Source organism: Octopus bimaculoides, chromosome 9 (assembly GCF_046866305.1).
Source record: "Octopus bimaculoides isolate indiv1 chromosome 9, ASM4686630v1, whole genome shotgun sequence".
NCBI lineage: Eukaryota > Metazoa > Mollusca > Cephalopoda > Octopoda > Octopodidae > Octopus > Octopus bimaculoides.
The window spans coordinates 5,583,714-5,604,785 of NC_142936.1; the positions used below are offsets into that span (position 1 = coordinate 5,583,714).

General features: G+C 37.8%; 1 protein-coding gene and 1 long non-coding RNA gene across 5 annotated transcripts in view; one reads left to right on the plus strand and one right to left on the minus strand.

Annotated features, from left to right (window-relative positions):
• Positions 1-11,354, plus strand: part of LOC128248690 (uncharacterized) — a 63,019-nt gene extending 51,665 nt beyond the window's left edge. The window contains exon 4 of the long non-coding RNA XR_008264848.2: positions 9,040-11,354. This is a non-coding gene — a long non-coding RNA (uncharacterized LOC128248690). The remainder of the gene's footprint in view (positions 1-9,039) is intronic.
• The window catches only part of LOC106878116 (UPF0415 protein C7orf25 homolog), a 258,033-nt gene that overhangs the window by 24,766 nt on the left and 212,195 nt on the right, over positions 1-21,072 (minus strand). For all 4 annotated transcript variants that reach the window (XM_052970393.2, XM_052970394.2, XM_052970395.2 and 1 more), the window contains exon 3: positions 14,315-14,549. In XM_052970393.2, coding sequence (XP_052826353.2) covers positions 14,315-14,549 — 235 coding nt within the window. The remainder of the gene's footprint in view (positions 1-14,314; positions 14,550-21,072) is intronic.

Genomic DNA, 21,072 nt, shown 5'->3' on the forward strand with positions numbered 1-21,072 from the left:
GTCAGCCTGAGGCTATAGTAGAAGACACTTGCCCAAGGTGTCATGCAGTAAGACTGAACCTGGAACCATGTGGTTAGGAAGCAAGCTTCTTAACCACACAGCTGAGCCTATGCCTCATCAACTAAATCAACCATGATACTTAAGTGGGACTTTATTTTATTGACCCAAGAAGAATGGAAACTAATGATGACCTTGGTAGGATTTGAACTCAGAACATAAAAGGACATAACAAAATACTGCAAAGCAATGTTTGTGCAACATGCTGCACCACCTGCCATGCAGGGATCAACAACAACAACAAAGGAAACAGTGAACATTGTCATTAAATACTTGTTCCTCATGGAAGCTTAGATCCCACCACCGAACCCTGCATCTCCCAAGCTCCATCAGCGACACCTGCGCCTCTGCAACCTCACCGCCAACACCAGCACACATGCACTTCTGCAGCCACATCACCAACATATGCATCTCTGCAACTGCACCACCACCACCACCACCACAACACTGCTCCTCTTCTTTTCCACTTCAACATAATCCGGATCAGATTGGATTATTGGAAAGAAGTAAAAAAAAAGATGAAGGATCATGACATAGATTTTGTTTCCAATGGGTAGGGTTAGGGTTAGTGGGTGAGTACAAGAGTGATTTAGAGGGGGGAGAGGGAGAGAGGAAATAATGGTGGAATACAGAAACAAAGTGAGAGTGAAAGTGAAAGTGAGTAAGGAAATGAAAGAGTGACAGTGACTGAGAAATAGAGAAAGTGTGAGTAAGAGGTAAGAAGGAAAACTAGAAAGAGAAAAGGTGGGTTTAGTAAGAGTGAGAAGGGAGTGGGAAAGTAAAAGGGGGAAAGAAACAGGAAGGGCAGAGAGAGAGAGAGAGGGAGAAAGAGGCAGTGAAATAGGGAGAGAAAGAGAGGGAATGGTGTGTATGTTTACATGTAAGAAAGTGACTGAGCAAACGGAAGATAGAGAGACTGAGAGAGAGAACAGAAAAGTATGAATGAAAGAAAGCTTAAGAGCATAGAGAGACAGAGAGACAGAGAGTGTGTGTGAGGAGGAGGAAAATGAGAGGGGTGGGAAGAGAAAGAGAGGATGAACGAGAATGAGTTTAGGTGTGCAGGAAAGGGTGAAACAGATGCAGGCATGGATGTATGGCAAGAAGCTCACTTTGCAACCACATGATTTGGGGTTCAATCCCACTGCACAGTACCTTAGGCAAGTGTCTTCTACTATTGCTCTGGGTCAACCAATACATATCCAGTGAATTTGGTAGATGAAAACTTTTGATGTTCTATATATACATATATACATGTGTGTGTGTGTGTGGTGTGATGTGATAAGTATCCAGACTGTTGCCATAGTAATGAAGCTGAAGAACACAGAGTGAAGCCCCTTGGCACAAATTGACCTTAAACTCTGTTGTGCATGTGCACTCAGTTTTAATATTCTAGTTCACTTCTGCTGTTTTCAGCAGTGCTTGGAAGGCAGGTGTGTAGTGTGTGATTGTTGAGATGGTGCTTATTATGTGCCACCAGCAAGAGAGCCAGTCAGGTGGCACTAGCATCGACCCATGGTTCAATGATTAAAACCAATATTGGTCTCTTTTGCTGAACCGCAGAGTTACGGGGACGTAAATACATCAACAATGGGAGGGGGGGGGAGAACAAACATACACAAATACACACACACATACACACATATATATACAATGGGCTTCTTTCAGTTTCCGTCTACCAAATCCACTCACAAGGCTTTGGTTGGCACAAGAAGACACTTACTCAGAACCATGTGGCTGGGAAGCAAGCTTCTTACCACACAACCATGTCTGTGCCTATGTTTAACATTCCTGTAACCAAGCGGTTTGGCAAAAGAGACTGATAAAAATTATTGAAGATGGAGCTCCAGTATGGCCACAGTCTAATGATTGTAACAAATAAAGAAATAAAGATGAAAGAAGCCAGCAAAGGAGCCTCTGGATAGTTTTACAAGCTTCTAGAAATAGCAGCTGAGTACTCCTCAAATTACATCATCATCATCGTTTAACGTCCGCTTTCCATGCTAGCATGGGTTGGACGATTTGACTGAGGACTGGCGAACTGGATGGCTGCACCAGGCTCCAATCTGATTTGGCAGAGTTTCTACAGCTGGATGCCCTTCCTAACGCCAACCACTCCAAGAGTGTAGTGGGTGCTTTTACCTGTCACCGGCATGAGAGCCAGTCAGGCGGTACTGGCAACAGCCACACTCAAATGGTATTCTTTACGTGCCACCTGCACAGGAGCCAATCCAGCGGCACTGGCAACGACAAGTGCCAGTAAGGAGACACTGAGATTTTTAAAAAGTGCATATTGAATAATGTGGTCCTGGATTTGCTGCACACAATTAAATGATCATAGGTTTACTCAGTCAGAACTGACCAAGGGATAAACGTCAACAAGCAACACAACAATTTACAGTATTACTATTAAGTGCAACTAACACTGCCTCCTAAGCCACCACTTTTACATATCATCCGTCAATTACTGTCAACCACACCGTCACCTCCACCAGCACAACACCTGTCAACGGTCACCACTACAACGACTAGGTCCAATGCAATAATCAGAGAAGAAACCGTCCAGAATGGAGAGAGAAAAACTGGTGTGCGTGTGAATGATTAAATTAGGAACATTAGAGTAGAACACACAAAGACACACACACACACACACACACTTTCATAAACACACACAGACACACAAAGATATGTGCACATACACACTTTCATACACATAAAGATATACACACATACACATGCTCATACACACACAGACACACAAAGATGCACACACATACACACTTTCATACACACACATACAGGCACACAAAGATATACACACATACACACAAACAATGATATACACACAAACATACAGACACACAAAGATATACACACACGCGCTCATACACACACAAAGACACACAAAGATGCACACACATACACACTTTCATACACACAAACACACAAAGATATACACACATATACACTTGCATACACACACACAAAGATATACACACTTTCATACGCACACAAAGATACACACACAAACACAAACACACACTCTATACGCATAGTGTAACACAATGAAAACACTCAAACATTATTATGCAACTTTTGTTCTTTTACTTGTTTCAGGCATCGGACTGCGACCATACTGGGGCAGTACCTTGAAGGATTTAGTCAAACCAATCCACACTAATACTTGCCGATATAATGTGTCTGGGACACATTCAATTGATCTCTTTTTGCTGAAACACTAAGTTATGTCAACCACAGACACACATACACAAACATACAGTGTGTGTGAATGTATGTACACACATCATCATCATCATTATCATTTAACGTCCGCTTTCCATATTAAAACCATTATCATTAATATTATTTTTATTACATATAAAGCAACGATCTGGCAGAATTGTTAGCATGTGGGACAAAGTGTTTAGTGGCATTTCATCTGTCCTCATGTTCTGAGTTCAAATTTCGCTAAGATCAACTTTGCATTTCATCCTTACAGGGTCAATGAAACACATACCAGTTACACACTGGGGTCAATGTAATTGATTTAGCCCCTCCCCCCAAAACTGCTGACCTTATGCTAAAATATGAATCCAATATTAGCCTCTTAGTATCCCCAATTGTCACACGTCCTTTGTCATTCCTGGTTACGTGGGCAGCCGTGATGCAATGAATAGATAAGAGTGTGTGTGGGAGAAACGAGGGGGTTGGACAGGAGTATTTCATTGTTAGCCATATTTTCCCGGGTAGCATAGTAAGAGGATTAGAAGAAAGTGGCTGAGTGATGGAGAGATGAAAGAGAAAGAGATGAAAGACGGTGAGATGAAGGATCCCAAAATCTGGGACCATTATTTGCTATTTGGTTTCTTTGTTGTTCTACTGTCACCAAAGTTCTGTGCCCTTGTGGCTAATAAAATAAACTATCAACATCATCAGCATCATCATCATCATCATCTTTGTTTTCACTTTTGTTATTGCAATGCTAACGCCATTATTGTTGTCGTTGATGTTATCATCATCATCATCATTATATTGAATGTGATGTGAGAAATCAATATTTTTTTAATGTAAGAAACAATTATAATTGTTATTAATATTGATATTAGTTAATTGTTATCGCTTGTTGTTGTAGGAATTATTATCGTTATTACAATTATTATTATCATCATAATTATTGTTATTATCATCATCATTACTGTTATGTGATGGTGGTGGTGGTGGTGGTAATGGTGGAGGTGGTGGTGATGGTGGTGGCGATGGTGGTGGTGGTGGTGATGGTGGTGGTGGTGGTGGTAAAGGTGATAATGTGACATTAATGAAACGGAATTGAGCCACTCCATTAAGTGAAAACTTTCAAAAACCAATTCATTCTATTATTGAAGGAAGAAGTAGGAGGGAGGGAGAGAGGGGGAGGGAGAGAGGGAGGGAGGAGGGGGAGAGGGAGGTGAGGCGGAGGAGGCGTGGTGGTGAAGATGGAGAGGGAGGTGAGAGTATGAGGAAGCAGGGAGGCGGTGGGGGTTGCAAAGAAGATGTAGCTACAGGCTGGATTTATGACGAGAAGATGGAGAAGGAGATGGAGGACAGTGTGGGACAATTGTTAGGGATGATGGCATGACGATGATGATGATGATGATGATGATGATGATGATGATGACGACGACGACGACGACGACGACGACGACGACGACGACGATGTGTTGTGGACAATTACGACAAAGATGATGACGACGATGATGACAATGATCAGAAGAATGAATAAGATAACAGTGATAATATAAACGTTGATGATGATGATGATGATGATGTGGAAAAGATGATAGCAATGCTGATTATAATGACGATGATGATGATGATGATAATAACTGAAATTATATCAGTTGCCATGATTATCATTTATTATTATTATTATTATTATTATTATTATTAAGAATCGTTAGCACGCTGGGTAGAACGCTTAGCAGTATTTCGCCTGTCGCTATGTTCTGAGTTCAAATTCCACCGAAGTCAACTTTGCCTTTCATCCTTTTGGGATGGATAAGTTAAGTACCAGTGAGACATTGGGTTTGATGTAATCGACACGTCCCCTTCCCCCAAAATTTCAGGCCTTGTGCTTTTAGTAGAAAGGGTTGTTGTCATTATTATTATTATTATTATTATTATTATTATTAGATAGAGAGAAGAGTTCTTTACTTTTGTATACATAGATATATGAACTTGTGCCTATTCTAAAAAAGGAAATATTTTGCTATTTTATATTTAGTCAGCAAGATTTAGTCACATGATATGAATTCATGCACTGAAACATATTTTGGGAAGGTCATTGTGCCAACAATAAATACATGCATTGGTTCTATTCACTTCATTTTATATATTTGTTGATTGGTTGACTATTTTACCAATTAAGTAATCGACTTTGGTTAATCATTTGGTAAATCAGTTATGTTTGTCAAAGACCTTTTGTCACCATTCGTGTTCTCGTCAATGACATATCCTCTCTCCAGGTCAGTTTCAGGTTATGATTGATTGATTAACTGAATAATTAATCAAACAATCAATTAGTTGATTCTTTTATCTTTCACCTGTTTCAGTTTTTGGACTGTGGCCATGACTGAAGGAAGTTTAGTTGAATATATCAATCCCAGAAATTTGTTTTTTAACCTGGTACCTGTTCTATTGGGTTCTTTTGCTGAACTGCTAAGTTACAGGGATGTAAACACACCAACACCAGTTCTCAAGTGGTGGTGGGGGGAACATACATAGATACAAAGACACACACATACACATACATACAATGGACTTCTTTCAGTTTCCATCTATCAAATCAATTTATAAGGCTTTGGTTGGCCTGAGGCTATAGTAGAAGACACTTGCCCAAGGTGCTATACCAGTGGGACTGAACCCAGAACCATGTGGCTGGGAAGCAAACTTCTTAACACAAAGCCATTCTTGCATCTAAATATTTAACCAATTCATTTTTCAGTTGGTTGAATAATTAACCAACTGAAAACTAATGAAATGAACTAGAATCAGTACATGTCATTATCATGGTCATTATGGTTCTCCTGAGATACAAAATATATTTTAATTGTCATAATTTACAGCCTGACTTTTGTGTCTTTCCTCAGTGCCTGTCTGACCAATTTGGAGAAATGTCATGTTTCTCTGACTCAGCAGGTCATCTGCTGTCAATGCCCACAACAAGGTGGGATTGGTATCCTGCAATAATCGATGCATAGACATGTGCAAAGGTGGTGCAACTTACAATGATTCATGTGTCTTGCATGGCTGTGGTCTCTCTTTGTAAGACGAGCCTTTTTTGCAGCCCTGGGCTAAGGAAAAAACTAAAACTGGACATCAAGCATCTGGAATGTTATCAGGAATGCAGAACCCTCAACTCGTCAGACAAGGTCATTCTTTGGAGTGCATTGTTAGCAATATACAGAGTCAAAAGTGCATTCTGAACCATAGGCTCATACAGCTTGGTTTCCTGTGGCATATACATTTCCTTGTCTGTCTGTCTGTCTGTCTGTCTATCTATCTTGTTATTTGTCAGTTGGTCTATCTAACTAGCTGGTTGTCTGTCTATCTATCTATCAACCTAGTTTGCTAACTGTCTATCTTTGAATCTATCTGTTTCAGCCTTTTAGTTTCTCTCTCTCCCTCTCCCCCCTCTCTCTCTCTATCTATCTATCTCCATTTGGTGAGTGCTATCCAATCTCACTCCTCTTCATTTCACTCTTTCTTTCTTTCTCTCTCTCTTCATTTCATTTTCCCCTTCTCTCTTTCTTTCTTATTTCTCTTTCTCACTTTTTCTCTCTGTCATTATTTCCTCTCTCCCGTCTCTCACTCTGTCAATTCTCTTGTCATCTCTTTCTCTTATTCCCTGCTCTTCCTCCTCCTCCTCCCCCCCTTTTCTCTTCAAGTTTCTGGATTTTTCTTAACAAACCACTCAACTAACACCACTACAAATTGTATCCAATCACTTTTAACTCATACTAACTTAGCTGTTTTTTGTCAGTCACTGCTATTGTTGTGGATGATGACAATGATGATGATGATGATGATGGCGATGATGATGGCGATGATGATGGCGATGATGATGATGATGATGATGATGATGATGATGGTGGTGGTGGTGCTGCTGTTCATGGTGGTGGTAGTGGTCATGGTGGTGATGCTGATGATAATGATGATGATAATGTTGATAATGGTATTGATGATGGCGATGATAATGATGGGTGGTGGCAGTGGCGGTGAGGGTGAAGCTGGTGATGGCGATGGTGATGATGATTGTGGTGGTGGTGGTGACAATGACAATGATAAAGATGATGATGATGATGACGATGATGGCAGTGGTGATGATGATGATGATGATGATGCTGATGTTGAGGTTGACAATGGCAACAATGATAATGTTTACGTTTTTCAATATTTTTCTAGTTGTCACTCATAATGTTGGTATTGCGACTGAGGGTGATTATAATGCTGCTGCTGTTTTATAATTTGGAATGTTTTCCTCCTAGCTGTTTATCTTTGTTGTTATTGTTCTCAACTTTTGATGCTGCTGCTGCTACTACTACTACTACTACTACTACTACTGCTGCTGCTGGCGGTGGTGGTGATGATGATGCTAATGTTTATAGTCTAAATATTTTACTTTCTCTTTGCCATGGAGTTGCTGCTGCTACTGCTGCTGCTCATGATTAGCAGTGTCATCCTTGTCAATGTTGTTGGTGGTGGTGATGGTGGTGGCGACGGTGATGTTAGTTGTAATAGTGGTGGTGATGGTCATGGTGGGAATGGCGAAAGGTGGCGGCGAATGTTTATGAGTTACAGTGTATTTCAGGTTGCCGTTGTTGCTTTCATAATTATATCAATTAATTTCATAATTTTTTAACGACCATCAACTGAAGGGATAGTATGACATAATGTATTGAAATCTGGATGTCAATATTCAACGAGGTAAATTTGACAATAATTACAGAGGAAGAAATTACAGAAAACAACCATCAAATAAAGAATTTAAATTATTCTTCCTATAAAAATAATAATTATTACTATAATTATAAAAATAATTATTATTGTATTTTTTTATCATTATTTTTATAAATGATAATTATTTCTATAAAGGTACAAAACCTGGAATTAGGAAGTAGGAGGCTAGTCAATTACAATTACATCAACCCCAGTAGTAAACTGGTACCTATTCTATCGACCTCAAAAGAAAAAAAGGCAATTGGTAGATGGAAACTGAAAGAAACCTGTTGTATATATACAGGGTGTGATGGGTAAATTGCCATTTTATATATACTTTTAATTTCGTGCAAGTGCACTGTTTATTCTTGATTTTGTTGACTACACAGTATAGTAGGGTCAGTTGGGTAACGTCTGTGAGAAAAACACCACCATCACACAATTCACTTTGCCCCCTTGATTATTATGTGTGGGGCACAGTTGAGCAAGAGACCAACAAAACTCCATGTGTGTGTGTGTGTGTGATTTTGTGTCTGTGTTTGTCCCCTCCACCACACACCATATCTATCTATCTATCTATCTATCTATATATCTATCTATATCTATATATATATATATATATATATATATATATATATATATATATTATAAACATAATTAAGGGATCAGCAAATATTTGCTTCACCATATATGCTGATCCCTTAATTATGTTTATAATATATGAGCTTTTAAATAAGTTCTCCACCAATAATAGTGCTTTCATACCGATGGGCTTGGTAAAAATTATTAATTGTTAATTGATTTATTAATTAATAAATTGATAATTCCTTTACCCTTTTAATTTGTAATATATATATATATATATATATATATATACACACACACACACACACACAGAGACATGCAGGAAGTAAATAGACACCTTTAATTTTCAAAATTTCTGATCTAAGCGTCTTTAATATGTTTTCAGCAGTGTATAATTTACAATGTAATTATTCTTTTTCATTCCAGGTGCCATTATATTACACATTTCCGAAGAGTAACCATGCTACGCATAAAAAATTCAGCAGAACTGTCAGACCAATAAAATAGATACTAGGCTTACAAGGAATAAGTCCTGGGGTGATTTATTCGACTAAAAGCGGTGCTCCAGCATGGCTGCAGTCAAATGAGTGAAACATGTAAAAGAATAAAAGAATATATATATATATATATATATATGATAGGCTTCTTTCAGTTCCAGTTGACCAAATTCACTCACTAGGCTTTGGTATTGACCTGGGGCTATAGTAGTAGAAGTCGCTTTCCCAATGTGCCACGCAATGAGACTGAACCGGAAGCCATGTAGACTTTGAAATTCCTTGAGAAGGAGAGGAGAGAGATCTTTGTGGTACTCCATGGAGATCTTGCCAATTTCTGTAACTAATTTTTTAACCTGTACAATGTACAATTACGACATTCACATACTTTAAAACACAAACAGTCTTGTAAGCAGATATCATTAAGCATCTTCTTTCTATTCACCATACAAGATGTACAACCTTCCAAATGCAACATCAACCAGTTAAAAACCTTTCTCTGAAACGGCAAACTTACAGAATCACCTGTCAAATCTACCATTTTCTTTCTTTCTAGTGACAAGAAAGAATATAAAATGTAATAACTAACCATCTGACTCAATAATATACATACACCACGTGCATTAAAAGACAAAATAATTCTAGGAATTATATATGGTGCTTCCACAACATTCACAAAACAAACAGGGTATATCTATAGGTATGTTGATGGAACAAGGGAAAATATGACCCGTAAATGAGTATATTTTTATTAATATTTACCAGAAGTGACAGAATAAATCAAAGTCTCAGGGTTTCGCGTTCATCATTGTTTAACGTCCTGCCTGCCATGCTAGGATGGGTGGGATGGTTTCACTAGAGCCAGCCAAGCAGAAGCCTGCACCAGACTTCTGTGACTGTTTTGGCGGGGTTTTTTTACAGCTGGATGCCCTTCCTAACACCACCCACTCAGCAGAGTGGACTTAGTGCTTTTTATGTGGCACAAACACAGCTGAGGTTAGTTTTGGCAAGGCTTTTACAGTTGGATGCCCTTCCAAACACCAACCACTTTACAGAGTGGACTGGGTGCTTTTAGGTGGCACCTGCACTGACAGGGTCACCAAGTACTTCCAAGACAAAAAAAAAGTATCATATAAATAAATACATATATTAAAGACCCCCTTCAGTCTTCAATGACCTTGGGATTGCACCTGGAAAGTTCCCCTCCAAGGCACAAGTCCAGCCAAGGTTGTTTATGGTAGACCAGCAGTCATCGATGCATTTCAGTCTCTTCACTCCACACCACTGATGCTATTCAAGAGAAAGGCAAAGGGGCCAAGACAGCTTGGCATCAGTGATGTTAGAACTAATTTCTACAGTTGAGTGAACTGGAGCAATGTGAAATAAAGTGTCTTGCTCAAGAACACAACACATGACCCAGTCTGGGATTAGAACTCACAAACTCACGATTGTAAGTTCGACGCTCTAACCACTGAGCCATGCATCTACACATAAATAAATTAACACACACACACACACACATATATATGTAGAGAGAGAGAGAGAGAGAGAGAGAGAGAGAGAGAGAGAGAGAGAGAAAGAGAGAAAGAGAGAAAGAGAGAGAGAGAAAGAGAGAGAAAGAGAGAGAAAGAGAGAGAGAGAGAGAAACTCCATAAGATGCACCCAGTGTAAGCTTTGGACACATAAAAGGTGCAGCAACATCAAAGAAAGATTAACAGGGAAAGTAACTTTTGTATGTGGAAGGTGCACAGGTAAAATAAATGCTGGAAATGTGCTGAAAATAGACTCCATCACATGCCAGGGAGCAAGCTAGAGGTTGTAGACAGCTTCCGTTATTTAGGCGGCCAAGTTAGAAGTGGAGGTGGATGCTCTGAGAGCATAGCTGTGAGAATAAGATCAGGCTGGGCAAAGTTCAGAGCCCTTACCCCTGCTGGCAATAAAGGCCCTCTCTCTCAGAGTGAAAAGCAAATTGTTTGATGCCTGTGTGTGAACAGCTGTGCTGCATGGCAGCCCCATCAAACCATCCAACCTATGCCAGCATGGACAACTGATATTAAATGATGATGATGCTGTTGATGATGATATATATATCCTTAGGGCAGCTGAGGATAGAGCTATGCTGGATTGTTGGTATGGCTGTGGAATAATATTATAACACATCCTTTTGATATATATATATGTATATATATGGAAAACAGAAACACGGGAAAACCATTATGGATTATGCCGCTCCAGTCCAGATCACCAACTAGAAATTATATATGACGCTTCTACAATGTTCACAGCACACATAGGCTATATATATATATATATATATATATATATATATATATATATATATATCACAAGGTAAGCACAAACATGAGAAAGAGGAATAAGCCATTATAGATTATACCACTCCTGTGCATGTTAGCAATGTCTGCAGAACAAATTGTCATAAACGTGGAAGAAAATAAAACTGTACATTTCAAATATCATCGCAGACCACATGCACAAACTACTGGCACCGCAAAAGAACGACATTAGTATTGTGCAAGGGAGGCGGGGTGGGCTGTTGGGTGGTATTTAATTTATTGGTTCTGGAAAGAGAGAAGGAAAAAAGAAGAAAGGATGAGTAGATACTGGAAATTTTGAACCCTGTACCAGAAGGGACGAAACTAGATAAAACAGTTTATCTGGCACTCTGCCGGTTACCACTCTTAGTAGTAGTAGTAGTAGTAGTAGTAGCAGTAGTAGTAGTAGTGGTAGCAGTAGTTGTAGTAGTAGTAGAAGCAGTAGTAGTGGCAGTAGTAGTGGAGGCAGTAGTAGCAGTGGTAGTATTGGTAGTAGTAGTAGTTGTAGTAGCAGTGGTAGTGGAAGTAGTTGTAGTAGTAGTGGTGGTGGTAGAAGTAGTGGTAGCAGCAATAGTCGTGGTAGTGGTAGTAATATTAATAGTAGTGGTGGCAGTGATATAATGTTGCTCTAATTGACTCAGCTGAAAATGAGAAGCAGCTGATGCTGATGCAGCCCTCAATGTTCCACTGGATCAAAGGTGGAAAAACTAAGAATGTGCTTATGTTTGCTCACAGCAACATAGACACTAAAACAATGAGCAAAAGCATGGTGGAAAGCCCTTAGATGGCTTTTACTACCACATGTATAGCAGCTGGGTCACCTGCCTTGGATGCTGAATTTTAAGTTTTTCTCATAGCACCCTCTACAGAATACAGTATATTTTCTGGGTTTTTCACTTGTTAGTGACCCACTTCTGAGAAAGGGGCTGATTATGGTTATGCACTTCTTTGATTTTCTTCTTTAGGCTCATGTCAGCCCTCGTCTAGCAGATTTATGGTCAAGAGATTTGCAGTCATTATCAACCTGGTTTCTTGTGCATCGGGCACTATATTGTCTAATGTATAATTCATTATTTAAGATGAGGGTGTGCATTGAAGGAGACTTGGTTGCAATTTCTAGCAGTTTGAGTACCTACATAGACTCCCTTCTTGGTTCTAGAATGATGTTGATATGGATAATAGTAGCATTACAGGTGAGAGTAATTTAGTTTCAAATTTGGACACAAGGCCAGCAATTTTGGGGGAAGTGCTTAAGTCGATTACATTAATCTCAGTACATAACTGGTACTTATTTCATCAACCCTGAAGGAATGACAGGGCAAGTTAACCTCACTGGAATATGAACTCAGAATGTAAAGATGGACAAAATGCTACAAGGCATTTTACCTGGCAAGGTAAAAATAATACTCTCACCTTTGAGGTGAGAGTATTATTAACAAATCTTGATGGTGGTGGCTGTGCTCCAGCATGATGAGAGTCCAATGATTGAAACAAGTAAAAAAAAAATAAAAGATATCAGAAACCACATCATCCATATAATTCTCTATTTCAAATGGGAAGGAGTGATTAGAGAGAGAGAGAGGGGGGGGGGGCGATTTGGCTGCTATATCTAGTAATCCAAGTAACCACAAAGAGGCTCCTTAGTTGGCACATAAAAATAGGTGGAGTTGTCCAAAAGGAACAAATGACACAGTTGGTTGGTCAGTGTTTAAACAAACAACAAAACAAACATTTCTACATCAAAGAGGCAGCAACTCCCCATCTCTCAGTAGAACTACCATCATCATCGTCATGATCTCTTGTCTTACTACTTTGCTCTCTTCAAGCACCTACCACACCCTTCAGTGACATTTCAATGTTGGTGATAAAGTCAAGCAGCTGCTGAAGTTGGGATACAAGAGGTCACATGACCGGAATGGCTAATGTCAACAACAGGGGTCAGTTTACCTGTGTGTAAATATATGAGACAGAGGGAGAAGAGAGAGAATGAAGTGGAGGGGAGAAAGAAAGAGAGAGAGGGAGAGAGGGGGAGTGAGAGACAGAGCAGAGCTGGACTAGAAGATGGTCACCTGATCCTAAAGTTTAGTCACCTGACCACTAACTTTCTATTACATTCATCTTGAAGCTATTGATCCAATCTATTTCTGGACAGTTTCATTCCTGTATTTATGTGTACGCATGTGCGTGCGTGCATGCGTGCGTGTGTGTATATCATTTTCTGACAGTAGAGAGCAAAGCTATAAATAACTGTGTAAATATATTTTCTTCTACTCTAGGCACAAGGCCTGAAATTTTGTGGAAAGGGAGGGGCCAACTGATTAGATTGACTCCAGTATGCAACTGGTACTTAATTTATTGACCCCGAAAGTATGAAAGACAAAGTTGACTTCAACAGAATTTGAACTCAGAATGTAAAGACAGACGAAATACCGCTAAGCATGTATACTGTGTATACTTACTTACTTTCATTTTTTTTTCTCTTTTTTACATTGTATGTAAACCCCCACAATTTATGTCTGTTTTTGTATTGTCTCCATCATCCTTCACCCTTGTGGCAAATGAATGAAATCACAATTATTATTATTATTACTATTATTATTATTATTATTATTATTATTATCATTATTACTAATTTTTCCACAATGGTACACAGTTTGGAAGTGGAACACACACAATTTAATCTATTTCAAGTGTTCTCGGAAAGACATAATTAAAGTTAATCTCAGCAGGATTTGTAATCAAAATACGAAGGTAAAAAAAAAAAAAAATCAAAAACTTAGACAGAAAGGAAAAGTAAACAATAAAACCAAAAATAGTTAAAAATAAAACAAATAAGAAGAAAACAAGATTACAAAATAGCAATGGCCGACTCACCAGCCCAAATCAGATGAAGTGCTTGAGCTTTCCTTGCTATGACTTTCAGCCATATTAGGCCATGTCCACAAACGACATCCACCATCAGACTTCTTGATCCACGACTGCTGAAAGGTTGTAAAATTCCCACAAGATTTGAGGCACATTGGGTTGCGGTGTACAGTATGGCGGCATAATGGTAAAGGTTGCTGCTGCGAAGGTGACTTTTACGGACGGAAGTTGTCTTTTGGTGCATCTGGAAAATATAGCAATCCAAAGAGAAGAATAAATATTGCGGGGTCATTAAATATTGGTTTCAAATTTTGGCACAGGGCCAGCAATTTTAAAGGTTGGGGCAGGACACACACATACAATGTGTCGATCAAATTCATTCACAAGCAGTGGCAGACTGGGTCTAAAAATATTGGTTGCCAGGGGACTAAGGGGACCCACCCGCAACTACATGGGGGGGGGGGGGCACCCACAACTACAAGGGGGCCCACCCGCAACTACAATGCTATCATTTAATTTTTTTTTTTTTGTTAAAAATATTCTTTTCAACAATCTACAAACACAGCCAAGCTGAAATAATTAATGCATTCTTCCAGGAGTGAATAAAAAATTCTCAAACTTGAGGGAATGGGCCCTTAGATACTAACATGGGGCTCCATATATGGATTCTAATGGCGCAGGGGCCCACTTGCCATCGGGAAAGCTGGCAACCTGGCCAGTCCGCCACTGCTCACAAGGTATTGGGCAATATAGAAGATACTTGCCCAAGGTGACACACAGTGGGATGGAACCCAAAACCACACAGTTGCAAAGTGCAATTCTTAACCACACAACTATGCCTTCTCTCACATTGTTGATATCTCTTCTTTTAATCCAGTATATTTCTAGATCTTTCTTACTGTTTCGTTTGTAATGCTTTTTGTCTGCACTGTAGGTAGTATATATTAGTCTACACACTGAACTACAACATAGATGTGACTAAAAAAAAACTGAACAAGCACATAATTTGTAACAAAATTAAAAAGAAAATGTAGTGCAGAATGAACTTGGTAGGAAAAATGTTAACTTAATGAAGGTTATTCAGAGAACTAAAGAGCATAGTGAATAACAATTTATTGGTTTTTATTGATGATCAAAAATACTTTTAACAGTGTTATTGATGACAAATTATGGTCTGTGCTTATAAAAATGAGATGTTCTCAATATTTTATAGAATTTCTAAAATTACTTTATTTCCAGAAAATAGCAGCTGTCAAAACGAATGTGTGATTTGAAACTGAGCAGAGTTATGACAAGGATTACCCTTTCACCTTCTCTATATAAAACATCTATGCAGAAATGTAACGAGATGAGATCTAGAAAGTTTTAGAAGCACAGCTGAAATTGGTGGAAGAACAGGCACAAATTTGGTATGTTTATCTGTGCAGAAATTAGGATCTAAGTTTTTTGTTTGTGATGTTTTTGTTGTGGAAAATTTCAAACTCAATTTGAGTACAAAGAATCATATTTTATACATTTGGTGAAATATGTATATTTATAGATTGATTGACTGTCTGAATGATTAATCAACTAGTTAACCAAATGACTAAAAAATAATAAACAAGTGAAATAGAGTCAGTGCATGTGTTTATTATTGCTGTAACGACCCACCAGACATACAACAAAATATATTTCAATACACAATTTCACATTAGGAATCTTGCAAACCAAATACGAAAACGAAATAGCTTGTAGGCTTTATGGAAAAAAAAAATTCCTTCAGCCTTTAGGTTTCATTTATTTTTAGGTTTCCTTATTGATGGTTGCTGAAAGAATTGAAGATTTCGCTGGAGAAAGTTACACGAAATGTGAAGAATATTATTTATTTATTAATTTTGACAAAACTGAATCAATGATTATCTCAGAAACATTTTACCAAAAATAACCCAATAATAATTGATAATCAAACTGTCAAAGAAGTCTACAAGTTTTCCTATCTTTGAAGTATTATTACAAATCAATGGGACGAAAGCAAAGAGATAAAATGAAGAAATGCATTAACAAAATATGCTATTATCTCTTTAAAACATATTGGTAAAACAAAAAAAAAAAATTCATCAATAAGTAAAAGGAAACAAAAATGGTTGAAATTGTAGCACATTTTCACACCCTGATATATCCAGTAGCAACACATGGATCTAAAGTGTTAGATTTTGAAATGCTGACAGAAAAAAGGTAGAGAGTTTTCAAGTTTGGTGCTTTAGAAGAATGTTAAGAATTAGCTGCACAGAGAGAAAGGACAAATCAGTGTCTTGGAGCAAACTAGGATATAAAGAAATGGATGGAGTCTTGCTAAAGAACTGGATAGGTAGAATATTAAATATTTTGGTGTGTTGAAAGGATAGGTGGCATGCAGAAATGATTGGTCATTGTGAAGTTATTGAAAAAAAAAAAACAGGAAACTAAAGGAAGCCTCAAAACAAATGATCTGGACTGATAACATAATGGTGAAAACAGAATTGAAGAAGAAACAATTAATAAAACTATAGGAAAATAGAGATCAATGAGGATAATTTATCAGATGTACGAGATTCCCAGACTCCAACTGTTGTTGGTTACAGATGACCATGATGATGTATGCAAATCTTAAAAATGTCTATTAGCAAAGGATGTAAACATTGATGAGAAAAAACAAAGAAACAAAAATAAATAAAAAGGAAGTCTATTACAACATTTGCTCTTAGATGCAGGTATTGCTTTGTGGTAAGCAAGTTTGCTTCCCAACCGCATGGTTTTGGATTCAAGCTCACTGCATGGCACCTTGGGGCAAGGGTCTTGCTGACAAATTAATCCATTTCAGATGTTTTTAAAGCTAAATGTACAGCCACATGTATGTAAATATGAACAAACTAACATTTGTTTTTTTTTAGTGCCAAAAAGTGTATACAAATACAAATAAGATGATAATTTATTTGTATTTACATCTTTCAATGCTTATATAAAACAAATGTTAGTTTGTTTATATTTATATACACTTGTATGTATATATGTATGTATGTACAGTAATCCCTCACTATATCAAGGTTCACCTATCGTGCACTCAGTACATGGGTTTTTCTGGTTAATATATGGAAACTTATATCATGGGTTTCTACAGCCGAGCGGTATTCATATTTTTTTGATATTTTAATTATTTCTGTGGGAGGTTTTGGAACATAACACCTGTGATAGTTGAGGTGTCACTATATGTATGTATGTATGGATGTTGTTCTCTTATTCTTTTTAACTTAGAAAATAAGTTTTGGCCTGCCACCCACTTGGAAGCAAGATGGTGAAAGAAAGTATCTTGTTTTGATCATCATCCTTAGAATCTGATAAAGGTCTTGCAGATTTTTATAATTCCAGATGTTATGATCATTTGTAATGCATGAATTAAAGATTTGCATTCTCTCCCCAAGATCTCAAGTCCGGCCATTCTTTGTTCCATACATGTGTACATACATACATATGTATGTATGTATGTATGTATTTATGCGTGCATGCATGTATGTTTATGTGTGTGTGTGTGTGTATGTATGTATGCATGCATGTTTATATGTATTAGTAAGGATTTTGAAAAAATTCTTAATCCATTCAAGTCTCTTCTGTAAATGTTCAACCACGTCAAGATATGAATAAATAATTAATTAATAAGATATTATTATTCTAATTTAATCACCTGAAAGAATTCATGGTTTTTCAAACTCTTTGAAATGGCAAAATTTAAAGAATTTCTTTGACACCTCACTCCCCTCACCTACCACCTCAATTTGTCACAAACTTGTAAATTTTTCATCATAGCAAGAAAAAAAAAGAAAAAAAGAAAAACTGTAAGAATTTCATATCAGAATTGGTTCTAAACATATTAGAAGAGTCCATTATTGGTTATTAGCAATCCATTAGAATTCATAATTTCCAAATTCTTTGATATTTTCAATTTTGATGACTTTAGAAGCCTGTCATAAAATTCTGCTTGACATAGCTGCTGAAATGACAAAAATTTCACGTTTGTATGAATTAGTGCAATATCAGCATCATGTTTTCTTCTGTATCATTTCTTGTACGTTCACCATCCTATGAGACGAGGGTATGCTCTGGCACGTCTTCACTAGTAGGGGGTAACCGTGTAATGGCTCTACAGCAAGAAACCTGTTCCCATCTCTTGATCATACCTGGCATAAAGCTATCTCCCTCAACATTTACACCGTCTCAGTTAAGGCGTCTTCTCTTGTAAGTCGTTTGGTGACCTCACAGGTGTTGGTGCCACATAAAAAGCACCCAGTATATTCTGTGAAGTGGATGTAGAAGCCATGCCAAAGCAGACGTTGGAGCTTGGCACTGTCTGTGGCCACGCCAGCCCCTGTTGGACTGTCAAACCCATGCCAGCAGAGAAAACAGACATTAAACAATGGTGATGGTGATGCATGTTATCATCATCATCATTGTAATCATTTAACATCCGTTATCCATGCTGACATGGGTTGGACAGTGTGACTGGGGCTGGAAAGTTGGAAGGCTGTACCAAACTCCTGTCTGATTTGGTATGGTTTTCTACAGCTGGATGCTCTTCTTAATGCTAACCACTCTGAGAGTGTAATCAGTGCTTTTATGTGCCACCACCATGGGTGCCATTTGCGTGACACCAGTATCTGCAACGATTGTGATTTTGCTTGGCTTGATGGGTCTTCTTCTCAAGCACGACATAATGCCAATGGTCTCGGTCATTGCCTCTGTGAGGACCAACACTCAAAAGGAACTCAACCTCTTTGCCTCTGTGAGGCCCAATGCTTAAAAAGAACTGAGCCTCTTTGCTCCCATAAGGCCCAATGCTCAAAAGGAAAACGGACGTTAAATGATGATGATGAAGATGATACCAGTTTAATAATGTCAAAGTTACTCTTCATTATATATCAATATTAATAGGAACAAAGCTAGAAAGTTTAAACAGAAAAATGGAAACAAAAAGATTAAAATGGTAGAGTGTATGTGAGGGAAATTTCGCAGCTATTTCTAGCATTCTGAGTGAACACTGAGTGGCATACTCATTGACGTGAATAATTTTCAAGTTCTCAGAAAAGGCAAAATACATAAAAAAACAAAGTGGAGAGTGCAAGATTCCATTTCTCTAAAAAAAAAAAAAAAAAAACTGAGAGGAATTTGGTGGCTATTTCTAGCAGGTCAAGACAAGATAAGAGAAAAACATTGCTCCTTCCTCATTACAAATTTATTTCTAATTTGACATTTAATTATTCCATAAGTTAAGTGTTCTAATATATCATTGCCTTGCTGGGAGTGATTTGAGGAAGATTTAGCTATTATTTCTAGCAGGTCTGTTGATAACTGCAGAGAGGCCACCATATTAGCTATTAAAAAGTGAGATGTAGCACTGACCACAAAAGATCCACAAGTCATTGTATACAGACATATAACAGCAGGGAGTCAGCTCATCAGTTCTTGGAATATCTTCTTCATCATTTCCCAGTACAAAACAATGGCGTGCAGAGAAAATGTCTTGAAATTTCAACAAAGCAACTACACACGCACACACATTTATACATATATCTATAAATATACATACAAATATTACACACAAACACACACACACACACACACACATATATATATATATATATATATATATATATATATATATATATAGACATGTTACACCTTCAGCACACTTCTGCATAATAAATGCTGTCTCTCTCTCTCTCTCTCACACACACACACACACACACACACACATACATACATATATATATATATATATATATATATATATATATATATATATATATATATATATATATATATATATATAAGCAGAGACAAAAATATACATATATACATTGCCACACAAATATGTGTATATACATGAATAGAAATACATAATATATACACAAACATGTGAATGCATATGTCCTGAGATAATTTCTTCAGTACTTCATCTCACATCTTCCTGGGTCTCCCACTTCCACGTGTTCCTTCTACTTAGCGAGATCAACACTTCTTTATGGAACTTTCAGCATCCATCCACATGACATGACCAAACTAGCTATCTATGCATATATATATATATGACAGGGTGCTGAACAGTTCCTGGCTTTAAGGGTCTAGTGAAAGGCCTGGGTTGGAGGCCCAACCTTCCGAGTTCTTTTACAGGCCTTAGAAAAAGTGAAGCACCACTGCAATGAATGTGTGATTCTGAGAGGGGAATATCTTAAATAAAATCATAATTAACTGATCCTCCTGTATTTTCTTTCATTCAAAGTCATGAACTTTCCAGCACTCCCTTATACCCCCCCCCCCCCACATATATGTACATACATCGTTATCATCATTTAACATCCATTTTCCTGCATGGATGCCCCAGAGGGGATTTATTGAGGCAGATATCCTATACTGGGGTGCCCTTCCTGTTGCCAACCCTCATCTGTTTTCAAACGAGGTAATACTTCCCATATACTGTATGTATTTATCACCCCCCACCAGATATGTTTATATATATATATATATAAACAAATAATAAATGAGTATATGCATATATACGTACAGGTATGTGCATACCTGCGTCTACCTGTATATATAGGTGCATATCTGGGTACAGGACATTGCAAACAAAACGTAGACAAGAAAATAATAATAACCAGAGTACAGAAAACACACAAGCCACATAGAAAACATTTTCCTTCATCAGCTACCCCCATTTTAACACCGGCGTTTCGAAGAGTTGGGCAGGATGCATCGTT